At 45.1% G+C, this 12,708-nt stretch overlaps 1 protein-coding gene across 2 annotated transcripts in view; it reads right to left on the bottom strand.

The window, feature by feature from the left end:
* FBXL7 (F-box and leucine rich repeat protein 7) overlaps nucleotides 1–12,708 on the bottom strand; it is a 218,190-nt gene that overhangs the window by 116,655 nt on the left and 88,827 nt on the right. For both annotated transcript variants that reach the window (XM_081206458.1, XM_081206459.1), the window contains one exon: nucleotides 3,420–3,509. In XM_081206458.1, the coding sequence (XP_081062584.1) occupies nucleotides 3,420–3,509 (90 nt within the window). The remainder of the gene's footprint in view (nucleotides 1–3,419; nucleotides 3,510–12,708) is intronic.

Here is a 12,708-nt window from a genome sequence, read left to right as displayed (position 1 = left end):
ACCCCTATAAGCAAGAAGAGCTTGCATGGCGTAGCATAATGGTGAAGACTAGGGGGCAAGAACGCACCAGTTTGGCATTCCTGCCAGTAAGTCAATTCTGCCCAACATCAATGCCTCTTGGCCCCAGTTAACTGACTACATACCGTATTTTTCGCTCTAAAAGACGCACCAAACCATAAGACGCACCTAATTTTTGGAGGAGGAAAACAAGAAAAAAATTATTCTGAATTCCAGAAGCCAGGACAGCAAGAGGGATCACAGATCACAGCGGCTCTTTAAAGGGAGCGCTGAGCAGAGCCTCCCGCCTGCATTCGCTCCATAAGACACACACACATTTCCCCTTGCTTTTTAGGAGGGGGAAAGTGTGTCTTATAGAGCGAAAAATACATTAATTGCATGAGCACTGTTCCAGAGTATTATTCATTATATCTATTCGAAAAAAGATTGGTGTTGAACTAATTGGCTGATGAAGAATTCAACAAAACAGTAGTTGTTATCCGGAAACACTATTCAGCAGAGTTCAGAGTTGGACATCAGAATTGGACATTCGCTGATTATACAAAGCTTCACAACTTGTTCTCTGCCGGGTAAAGTCTGGCACCGTGATTCATTTAAGGATTTTCAGAGACTTTCAGAGACTTCAGTTTGTTAGTTTTGATGTTTTGAATTATTCCATAAAGTTTTTCACATTGTTATTGTTTCTGGCCATCGTCTTGCTTTCGATATTGCTCATATTGCAACACAGGGGTTTGTTTGTTTACTTACTGCTCCTGTAAAAAGCATCGTCATAAAGTGGTTATATTTCCAATTGTGCTTGAAGATAGATCTCGACCTTTACATCTACCACACGTTTTCACCAAAACATCCACATTCCCAAAAGGACACATTTCCTCCTAACTCCAGGTGAGATTCATCAAACTTTCAAATCACCACCGAACCAGAAGCCTCATTTTATGTACTTTATCGCTTGCTTGGCACAGACTTCTAAGCACCAGGAAAACACAACATTCAAGTGTAGCAGATCAACTCCCAGAGTAATTCCATTACCACCTTTGAAAATAAAAGTCCAGCCCTCATTGTATTAAATGGAAGACCCAGCAAGGACAATGCACTATGCCAGTGGTGGCGACCTTCTAGAGACCGAGTGCCCAAACTGCAACCCAAAAACCACTTATTTATCGCAAAGTGCTAACACGGCAATTTCACCCGACTATCTCATTTTTTCCTGTGTCTTTCACGTTTCTTCTTTATGACTGCTGTTGTAATAAATAATCCTTCATGAAAGTTATTGCATTACTGTGGCGATCACACAGGGCCCCTGGACGTTTGACGGTCTATTGACCCTGTGCCACCACTGTGATTGCTTTCTTTGCTGCCACCACCCCGCTGCTCACGGGGACACACGGAGTCCATACAGTTGTTAATATTAACAAATACAGTGGTGCCCCGCAAGACGAATGCCTCGCAAGACGGAAAACTCGCTAGACGAAAGAGTTTTCCGTTTTGGAGGTGCTTCGCAAAACGAATCTCCTATGGGCTTGCTTCGCAAGATGAAAATGTCTTGCGAGTTCCTGCGGTTTTTTTTCCCTTCCCCCCCCTTTTTCTAAGCCGCTAATCAGCTGATCCGATAAGCCGATAAGCCGCTAAAAGCTAATAATAGCGCTAATCCGCTAATCCGTCAATGGGCTTGCTTTGCAAGACGAAAAAACCGCTAGACGAAGAGAATCACAGACCGGATTATTTTCGTCTTGCGAGGCACCACTGTAATCAAGTTTATTTTTAAATGCAGGAACAAGCGTATGGTTTCAGTTTATTTTTCTCTTGTCAGTTTCTTAATCTTAGTTCCTAACAACTCCAAACTGATTATCACCAACTATCTATCTGACTCCACCTAACAATTCCTCTCACTCTCTCACAATACAACTCTACCAACCCACACCTAATCCTCCCTCTTCCTTCTTCACCTCCCAAACCTCAACTCCCAACTCCCAAACCTCAACTGACTTCCAAAACCCCCCACTCTATCTTTTACTCCCGCCTTGCATTCTCACTGGCCAATCACATCACACCCATTTTAACCCTTTCCTTTTGACCCATCCTAGGAGGCAAACGCCACATTTACATTCTTCGTTAAATGATCTTTCCGTTGATATATAAGTTTAGGGTAGAACTCAGTGCTTTTTCTCTCCATTCAGTTCCTTTCTCTCTTAAGCCCCTTCTATTTATTTATTCATTTATTGAATTTGCATACCACCCTTCATGTCCAGGTCTCAGGGCAGTTCACAGCATAAAAATACAAGATGAAAAACACAAAATACAGAATGAAAGCAAGAACAAACCAATAACTCTCCTCCCTTCCGATACTTATTCCGCATGTAAACATCTACATTCACAAGATAAAGGGTAAACACAAACCACATGACCCGAAAAGGGTCACCCTTCCCTTCCACCTGCCAGCAATTAAGCACCTGTTTCTTGCAAAATGCAACCTGCACAAGCGTGTTTACGTGCACCCCTATCAGTCCCAAAGGAAGTCGGCTGGCGGAAGTCCTGTTGAGCCACCCCTCAGATACTCTTTATGATGGGAAACAACCCTCCAGAGAGAACGCCCATCCCTCACGCCCCAGTGTCACCCACCATGTCGCTCTTAATTCCCTCGCCTACACCTCGCCCCCTTTGAGTCCTCAGCCGGCTTCCCTCCTCCTTACTCTGCACACCCTTACTCGGGAGTAAATCCCACCGACCTCGGAGACGCTTCCTTCCCGAGAAAGTGTGGGCGGTTTCAAAGGCCCCCACGTGCAAATTCCCACACGAGATCACCTCCATCTTGGATTTTTATTTTATTTTTGCACTCAAGTCTCCTCCCTTTGTGGAAGGTGGCTTTGGTCTCCCAAATCTGGAACTATATCACCAGGCCTACCTGCTGAGTAAGACTAACGATTGGAGAGCTAGCAGGAATCCCAACTGGGCTACTCTCGAATATAGTTTCTTTGAACCTCTTGTAGGGTGGACTAAACTGGGTTCCCATTTTATGCAATATCATATTATTCTGGAGACTGCGCAACAATCCCTCTTCAGGATTCCTGCTGTTCTGGCTTCAGAGATAGCAGCGCAGCCAGCATTCGCTCCATAAGACGCACACACATTTCCCCTTACTTTTTAGAAGGGAAAAGGTGCGTCTTATAGAGCACCTTTTGCAATGTCTCTTAAAGATATGGGTCCCCCCCCAACTGTCACGAGCCCCCACACATTAAGAGACAAAATGTGGAAGTAAAGATTGCCTTGAAAATTAATGCTGCTTTTCAGTTGTTTGTTGGTTTTTGCTCCTTCGTTTTTAGCTGAAGATCAAAAGGGGGAAATCTACCCCCCCAAAAAAAAGTTGGATAGTAAAACAGAGACAAGGAATACCATTGGCATACCTTCACTGGTGGCGGCATTCTTTTGAGTTTTGGTTGGAGTATGATCTGTACTTGAACTCACGTCGGATGAGAGGCTTGAGCTGCCTTTCCCTACAAAGGAAAATCAGGAGCGTTAGAAAACAGTTGTTGTTTTTTCCAAGCAACACCTTATGTATGCGGTTATAGTTTTCAGCCCAGGTTGGGGTTCCTCAATAAAATGGTTGGGTGAATTCTGGAAATGTACAAAAGCAGACAATCCTCCCACTGGCCTTGACCCAAGCGTTCAAACACACCTCGTCCCATGTGTCCCAAAGTGCTTTGAATAGCATGTCAAGCCACTTTAAAGCAGAATTCAGAAGTATTTTGTGATACACGATAGAGTCAAGTCAGTCAATGTTTATTACTGCAAATAGCCAGCATAAGGATAGAGATCAACACTTCAAAGAATGTAATAAAGTGGTACCTCGGGTTACATACACTTCGGGTTACATACGCTTCAGGTTACATACGCTTCAGGTTACATACACTTCAGGTTACAGACTCCGCTAACCCAGAAATAGTGCTTCAGGTTAAGAACTTTGCTTCAGGATAAGAACAGAAATTGTGCTCCGGCAGTGCGGCGGCAGCAGGAGGCCCCATTAGCTAAAGTGGTGCTTCAGGTTAAGAACAGTTTCAGGTTAAGAACGGACCTCTGGAATGAATTAAGTACTTAAGCCGAGGTATACCACTGTAATCATCATCATCATCATCCCATTGGAATTGGCTATTCTAAATAAGTATTCTAAAGCCAATATTAAAACCCATTAAGAGAAGAAAATGAGACAAGTAGCAACAAAAGTTGTTAGATGAAATCTACTAGCATCGCTTGTCGTCTCCAGATATCCTGTGAAATTAAAAAAGAGAGAGCTAAGAACGTAAGAAGAGGCTGCTGGGTCAAGCCAAAGGCCCATCTGAGATAGCTCAGTTGGTAGACCATGACTTTTAATCAAGCCCTATGTTGGCCAAATGATTCCTCCATTGCAGAGGGTTGGACTCGATGATCCTTGTGGTCTCTTCCAAATCTACAGTTCTATGATGATGATGAAAACACACAACATGCATTTAGATATAAATGAAAACAAGTATATCAAGCCTCAGACATGGTTGAGCTGGTGATCTCTCATCAAGTTGATCCATTACTGTACTAGTTATTACATCAAACAAGAGCAATCGTGCTGCACTATATCATGCCTATATCATCAGAGAGAAAGCAGGGAAGGGGAGCTGAATTCTCACAAAGATTTTATTAGCCCTTTTATGTTCTCAAACACAGAATTTGGCCATGACAGGGTAGAGAGTCAGAATAAAAGAAGACAACTTGTGGAGCTGGACAATCTCACAGTCAAGTTGCAAATAGCTGTTTACCCGAGACAGTTGGAACAAGTGAGAAGTAACCCCAGGTGGCTAGATAGACTTTGTCACTTGAAAGAGGCTGCTATTTTCTCCTTTTCCAACCGTCAATATACCACAAACAACTATGTATGGGCAGGCAGGTTAGGAAAACATTTTGGGGACAAGTAACTTGTGAAAATGCATTTGCAACACTGCTGTTAATAACATATTCTGATACAGTGGTACCTCGGGTTACATACACTTCAGGTTACATACGCTTCAGGTTACAGACTCCGCTAACCCAGAAACATTACCGCAGATTAAGAACTTTGCTTCAGGATGAGAACAGAAATCGTGCTCTGGCGGTGCGGCAGCAGCGGGAGGCCCCATTAGCTAAATTGGTGCTTCAGGTTAAGAACAGTTTCAGGTTAAGAACAGACCCCCAGAACGAATTAAGTTCTTAACCCAAGGTACCACTGTATTAGAAACCACAAAACAAGCCCCAGAGTGACACAATAAGGAGTTTTGGAACAGTCCTTTAAAAGCTACATCATAGCTTTAAAACAGTTCTTAAAACAACGCAAAAGGAGTGATGTTGTCCACATATCAAATCAGAAAGAAGGATTCCTCCATACAGAGACAATCTATGAGATCATCTCTCAGGCATAAATATTTAACTGGTTTCTGCATATGTGCATGCGCATGTTGGACTCTGTGTTTACACAAAGAGCAATTGTGAGAGATACTGACTTGCATTTGTGGCAGAAGGAAAGAGACCACACAAGGAGTCCCTTCCCACTAGAAAAACAGCGCAAGGACAGGATAGTTAAAACCCTTGTTTAGACTCTCAAATGGGCTTCTTTTGAACCGGTGGAGGAGCACATTAAATGGCTGAGGTCAAGATCAAATGTGGCACAGACAAAAAGTAAGTGTAACACAATAGGAGGGATGCTTCTAGGACCAAAGCGAAACTATGATGCTCCCTTGTTATATTTGCTCTTGGATGCTGTTTATGTAAGCTTGTTACCTTTATAGTACTGAAACAGGGGTAGGCAACCTAAGGCCCATGGGCCAGATGTGGCCCAATCGCCTTCTCAATCCGGCCCGCGGATGGTCTGGGAAGCAGCGTGTTTTTACATGAGTAGAATGTGTGCTTTTATTTAAAATGCATCTCTGGGTTATCTGTGGGGCCTGCCTGGTTTTTTTACATGAGTAGAATGTGTGCTTTTGTTTAATTTTTTAAAAATAATATTTATTAATATTAACAACAAAATATAACAATACGCCAAAACAAGAAAGAAACAATTCCAAATCTTACAGATTAAAACACGAAACTAAGAATGAAAGAAAAGAAAAGATAAAAAACAAAGAAAAATGCATCTCTGGGTTATTTGTGGGGCATAGGAATTCGTACCTCCCCCCCCCAAAAAAAATATATAGTCCGGCCCACCACATGGTCTGAGGGACGGTGGACCGGCCTACGGCTGAAAATGTGGCTTTTTGCATGCTATTATATCTGATATTGTTTTGCTCTGTTATTATGAAATTGTTTTTGTGGTGTTTGTTTGAAATGCCTTCCTGTCTTCTTTGTTGTAGGCTGCTTGGAGCATGATTTTTGTGTTTGTGTGTGGAAAAGTGGCATAAAGATAAAATGAATGCCTGAAATGTCAACATGCACCAAAACTCTAAGGGTAACGTTAGAACCATGTTGAGGTGTCTGAATACTTATCAGTTTGAAGCTGAATTGTGTGCCCAAGCGACCTGACCTGCTGCCCTCTTATCTCAAGTGACAGGTAAATAAGGACTCTGGCAAGCACCCTGGGTTCAAATTAGGCCACAACTTCATTGCTTACAGATATAAAAAGTAAAAGGTATAGCACCCCTGGATGGTTAAGTCCAGTCAAAGGAGATGAATTTATTTGACCCTAACTATCTACATTGGGGACGCGGGTGGCGCTGTGGGTAAAACCTCAGCGCCTAGGACTTGCCGATCGCATGGTCGGCGGTTTGAATCCCCGTGGCGGGGTGCGCTCCCGTCGTTCTGTCCCAGCGCCTGCCAACCTAGCAGTTCGAAAGCACCCCCTGGGTGCAAGTAGATAAATAGGGACCGCTTACCAGCGGAAAGGTAAACGGCGTTCCGTGTGCTGTGCTGGCTCGCCAGATGCAGCTTGTCACGCTGGCCACGTGACCCAGAAGTTTCTGCAGACAGCGCTGACTCCCGGCCTATAGAGTGAGATGAGCACACAACCCTAGAGTTTGGCAAGACTGGCCCGTATGGGCAGGGGTACCTTTACCTTACCTAACTATCTACATCAGGCTATGCTCTATCTTTGTCACCAAACTCCAAGTATAAACTGCACACTGTATTAATCGACATTGTTTTTTGATATATTAGTGGCCATGCGATGATTTTAGCTTATGAATTTTATTGTTTAATGCCTTGATTTGTATATTGGGATACTTTTATAGCTCTGTTTAGAGTACGTAATGTTTTGATAGTATAAATGTTTTAAGTCTTTTGTATCAATCCAGTATATTTTCTGTGTACATTGTGGCAGCCTTTGGCTATGTGCAATAAAACTGACTGACTGACTGACTGACAGTCAAAGGCGACTATGGGGTTGTGGCACTCATCTCACTTTCAGGCCAAGGGAGCCGGCGTTTGTCCACAGACAGCTTTCCAGGTCATGTGGCCAGCATGACTAAACTGCTTCTGCTGCAATGGGACACCATGCCAGAAGCCAGAGCACACAGAAATACTTACCGTATTTTTCGCTCTATAACACGCACCTGACCATAACACGCACATAGTTTTTAGAGGAGGAAAGCAAGAAAATAATATTCTAAACGAAACAGTGGATGTATGATTTTTGTGGTTCATGCTGTGGCCACAAACGTGATCTGACGGTGAGTTTGGGGTAGCCCAATGCAAAAATCCTGAGGATCCATGTGGATCCATGCTTTGTAACCACGTTTTTGCGCCATTGCAGCCCCATGAAACAGTGGGTGTGTGATTTTTTTGGTGCAGGCTGTAGCCATGGACATGCTATGTGATCTGATGGTGAACTTGGGGTGACCCAGTGCAAAAATCCTGAGGATCCATGTGGATCCGTGCTTTGTAACCATGTTTTAAGTGGGGAGGGAAGGAAAAGCATTCAAGGGACAAGGAGCATGCGTGGGGGTGTGTAGAGAAGGATGTGGCTAATGATGCAGGCGAGCGGTTAAAGGGGAGAAGGAACACGCGTGGGGTGTGTGGAGAAGGATGTGGCTAATGATGCAGGAGAGGGATTTAAGGGGAGAAGGAACACGCGTGGGGTGTGTGGAGAAGGATGTGGCTAATGATGCAGGCGAGCGGTTAAAGGGGAGAAGGAACACGCGTGGGGTGTGTGGAGAAGGATGTGGCTAATGATGCAGGAGAGGGATTTAAGGGAGAAAGAACACGCGTGGGGTGTGTGGAGAAGGATGTGGCTCATGATGCAGGCGAGCGGTTAAAGGGGAGAAGGAGCTCGAGTGGGGTGTGTGGAAAAGGAGCTTTTCGAGCTGAGAGGGGAGGGGGGAGGGAAAGAGCACTGTTGCTTTAAAGGAGCCAACCGGACAGCAGCCACTTACAGCAGTGTAAGCAGCTCCTTTCCTCTCCCACTTTGCTCCTTCTCTCCCTCTTTGCTGCTTTACGCAGCTAATGGCGAATCCCCTGCAACCCAAGTCCTGCTCAGCGGATCAGCTGAGACGCTGGGAGAATCGTAATTTCCCTCTCTCCCTCATCCCGTGCCCTCCTGTCCCCAGCAGCCTTTTAAAAAACTTTTTTACTGGTTTTCACTGTGCTTGTGGCTCAGAGCCCTCCTGTTCCCTGCCGTCCCTCTGCAGCCTCATTGCTCCGTTTAGAGAGGGTTGCTAGCTGAGGCTGCAGCAGCTGTTGCTGGCTACGCAGCACTTTTCCGGCTCCCTATGGCTCCCGTCTGTCCCTCCTCGCGTGTAAGCGGCTGCTGCCCGCTTTGCTGCCATGGCTCTCCTTCCCTCCCTCCCTCCTCGGCTCCTCCCCCTCCTCCTGGCTGTAAAGCAAGCAAAGCTAGAGCAGTGCAAAGCCCTGCAAGCGGCTCCGCTTTGCTTGACTGACGGCAGCCATGGATCCAGTCGAGTGCATTCGCTCCTTAACACGCACAGGCATTTTCCCTTACTTTCTAGGAGCAAAAAAGTGCGTGTTTTGGAGCGAAAATTACAGTACCTTCCTGCCGCAGCGGTACCTATTTATCTACGTGCCCTGGCATGCTTTCAAACTGCTAGGTTGGCAGGAGCTAGGATAGAGCAACGGGAGCTCACCCCATTGCAGGGATTCGAACCGCCGACTTTCTGATCGACAAGCCCAAGAGGCTCAGTGGTTTAGACCACAGCACCACACACACTAGGCATAAGTGTGTTTGGCATGGCATTGTCCAGCCTGCTGTACAAATCTGAGGGGGGTGGGGGTGGGATAAAGCATGATCCATGACATACAGCAAATATGTACTATCCAACAGGTTGACCGTGCTACACATAGGAAAAGGTAAAGGGACCCCTGACCATTAGGTTCAGTTGTGACAGACTCTGGGGTTGCGGCGCTCATTTCGCTTTTTTGGCCGAGGGAGCCGGCGTTTGTCTGCAGACAGCTTCCGGGTCATGTGGCCAGCATGACTAAGCTGCTTCTGGCGAACCAGAGCAGCGCACAGAAACACCGTTTACCTTCCCACTGGAGCGGTACCTATTTATCTACTTGCACTTTGGCGTGCTTTCAAACTGCTAGGTTGGCAGGAGCAGGGACCGAGCAATGGGAGCTCACCCCGTCACTGGGATTCAAACCGCCAACCTTCTGATCGGCAAGTCCTAGGCTCTGTGGTTTAACCCACAGCGCCACCCGCGTCCCAATGTGCTACACATGAATAGTCCAATTAAACAGCTAAGCTGATCTGCTATTTTTGGCATGAAGGGGCACGAGGTAGAGAATGGACTGATCTAGATCTCCTTCCACCCCAAGCAGCTGCTTCTCTCAGCCTGCTGATCTGTACTATCACAATTTTTCTAGATGGCTCAAGAACACAGCAGCAGTCTTTTGGCCCACTGGCTGAATGAGTTAAGGAAAGCTAGGTAAATTACCAACAGAGGGGCAATCTTGCTCCAAGTGTTTTTCATTCCTGATCTTCTCACCAAATGCCCAATAAGCATCTGAGGTACCTGAGGATTCCCTGGAACATTGCCTGACCACCCCTATCTTATATGAAAACCACAACAGTAAAATACCTTGGCCGACAGAGAACACTCTGCTTTTTTCATTACTGAAATAAACAAGCAGCAAAGGAATTTGGCAGGGTTTTTTAAAAATACCACACTAGCCATGATTTAATAGACAGAAAAGTCTAATAGTATACTACATCTCGGCTTGGGACACCCATGCTCAAATCCTGCCAATGTTTGAAAATCAGGGACATTTTTGTTCTGGGAGCAGGGCTTACTTTAGTTTGCTCCAACAGTGCGATTCAATCACGCCATTTTTCAGATGGCTACTCTCGCACCTCGCCACACGACCGTTTCTAAGCTCAGTTAGTAGCCATACCATATTGCATGAACATTATTCCAGGAGTCTCAAAGCACTGGGAACCAGTCGCAACCATGAATGTGCAATATGAAATAGTGGGAATCCGTGAGCTACTGACAGGAATATGGAAGGGAAGTAGGGCAGAAATCCCTTCTGCGTTGCCTTGCCTTCCTGCTCTCCCTCACCTCATGAGTTCTCATCTATTAGATAAAGTCTAGGGTCCTGAGGAGAGTATTGCCACTTCCTGAGAGCTCTTGGGACACAACACCAAGCCTTCTCAGAGTTGCCACAAGGCCATATGATGGGGGAAAATAAACTATCATTCTCCTTTAGCTCCCAAACCATGATGGAGTCTTTTCTTGGACTCAGGAGATATTCCAAGGTGTTCTAGATGCTGCAGTGGTTTCAAGGAAACCTTCACTCAGCCCTGAAGTCATTACAAGGGAGTTTTATGGACTGAAGGGAATAAAACTGCTTGTTTCTCTACGATCGCTCAAGCTTCCAGCACTGGCCAGCCAAGAGCTAACTAGGCTTGTGTGCTGCTCTCTGCTGCCAGTTTGGGGCAGGGAGGAGGGATGCAATTATCAGTCAACGAAGCTGCCTCTTCCATTAGCGCCCCCACCCCACCCTGAGCGGAAAATATTGTCGAATATGCAATATAACTTTCTCCCAATGTCGTGTGCATAAAAGACTACCATCAGGCAGCCTTTCAACTCTATAAAAGCCTTGGAAAAACAAGGGCCTTTCTCCAAGTCAGCCTTCCAGTCCCTGAGGTGATGGTCGCCATGCATGCAGCCAAAAGCAACTGGAGTGAACTCTTAAGAGCCTGGCTGATAATGCAAGAGATTTCCTTTCCAAGGTCACGAGGGGTTGGATAAACTGCTTTCTTCGATCCGGATCCAACAAGACATGGAAAGAAATGGCTTGCCGCTGCTGCTGTCTTGGTAGATTTCTCTACAGCTTTCCGAGCACGCCCAGGATTAGCAGACTTCAATTTCTCCAGTTCTGGATTTGTGGAGCTCTTATTATCTGAGAAATCACTAACCGCACTCAAGCTTCTATGTATTTGGCAACTCCTCACAATCACAGAAAACCACAGATTTCAAAATGGTGATATATTTGAACAGCATTTTTTTTTTTAAAAAAAAAAAAGAGGTTTCCTCATCTTATAGCTGTGGGAATAGGCTCTAATGGGTGTAGGCAAATTACATTTAAGATCTCAGAAGCCAGTGTGTGCCTCAAGCAGAAACATCCAATGATCAGGGTTGTGGTTTCGGTTTAATGGAACCCTCCCCACAACTAACAGAAGTAGAGAAAAAAAGCAAAGGAAATATATGCGGATTTGCTGAATTTAAATTTGGCATTGAGCAAAGCACAGAATTTTTACTTCTTAAGATATGGTTTATACATATAACTATAAAAGTACCAGGGCAGACTTTGGTAATATGGCGTCCTGTGGGTGAGGATAAAAATTACCCCTCACCCCCAATAGATGTTATTTTCATAATACAGTTGTACCTTGGATCCCGAATGCCCTGGAACTCAGACGTTTTGACTCCTGAACACCGCAAACCCGGAAGTAATTGTTCCGTTTGTGAACATTCTTTTGGAACCTGAACGTCTGACGGGGCTTCTGCAGCTTCTGCAGCCAATCAGAGGCCATGATTAGGTTTTTGAACATTTTGGAAGTCAAATGGATTTCCGGAATGGATTCCATCCAGCTTTCAAGGTACGGCTGTAATTTCTTTCAGTAAAGCTGCTTTTAATGGATCTTCTCAGTAGGTACTTGTATAAATTTCATACCCTCCAACATTTCTCCAATAACAATAAGGACAGCCTATTCCATAGTAAAAAAATGAAGATCATGGCTACTGGTCCCATCACCTCCTGGCAAATAGAAGAGGAAGAAATGGAGACAGTGAAAGATTTTACTTTCTTGGGCTCCATGATCACTGCAGATGGTGACAGCAGTCATGAAATTAAAAGACGCCTGCTCCTTGGGAGAAAGGTGATGGCAAACGTAGACAGTATCTTAAAAAGCAGAGACATCACCTTGCCAACAAAGGTCCGTACAGTTAAAGCCATGGTTTTCCCAGTAGTGATGTATGGAAGTGAGAGCTGGACCATAAAGAAGGCTGATTACAGAAGAATTGATGCTTTTGAATTATGGTGCTGGAGGAGACTCTTGAGAGTCCCATGGACTGAAAGAAGACCAAACTGCGGGAGGCAGTGGAAGACAGGAGTGCCTGACATGCTCTGGTCCATGGGGTCACGAAGAGTTGGACATGACTAAACGACTAAACAACAACATTCCATAATAATAATAGCAATTTTATCATTTTATACCTCATCAATCTGAGTGAGCTGCCCCAG

This window comes from Podarcis bocagei (genome assembly GCF_964188305.1).
Source record: "Podarcis bocagei genome assembly, chromosome: 8".
Taxonomy (NCBI): Eukaryota; Metazoa; Chordata; class Lepidosauria; order Squamata; family Lacertidae; genus Podarcis; species Podarcis bocagei.
Note: the sequence above shows the minus strand (reverse complement) of the source record. Positions and strands in the feature narration are given on the sequence as shown.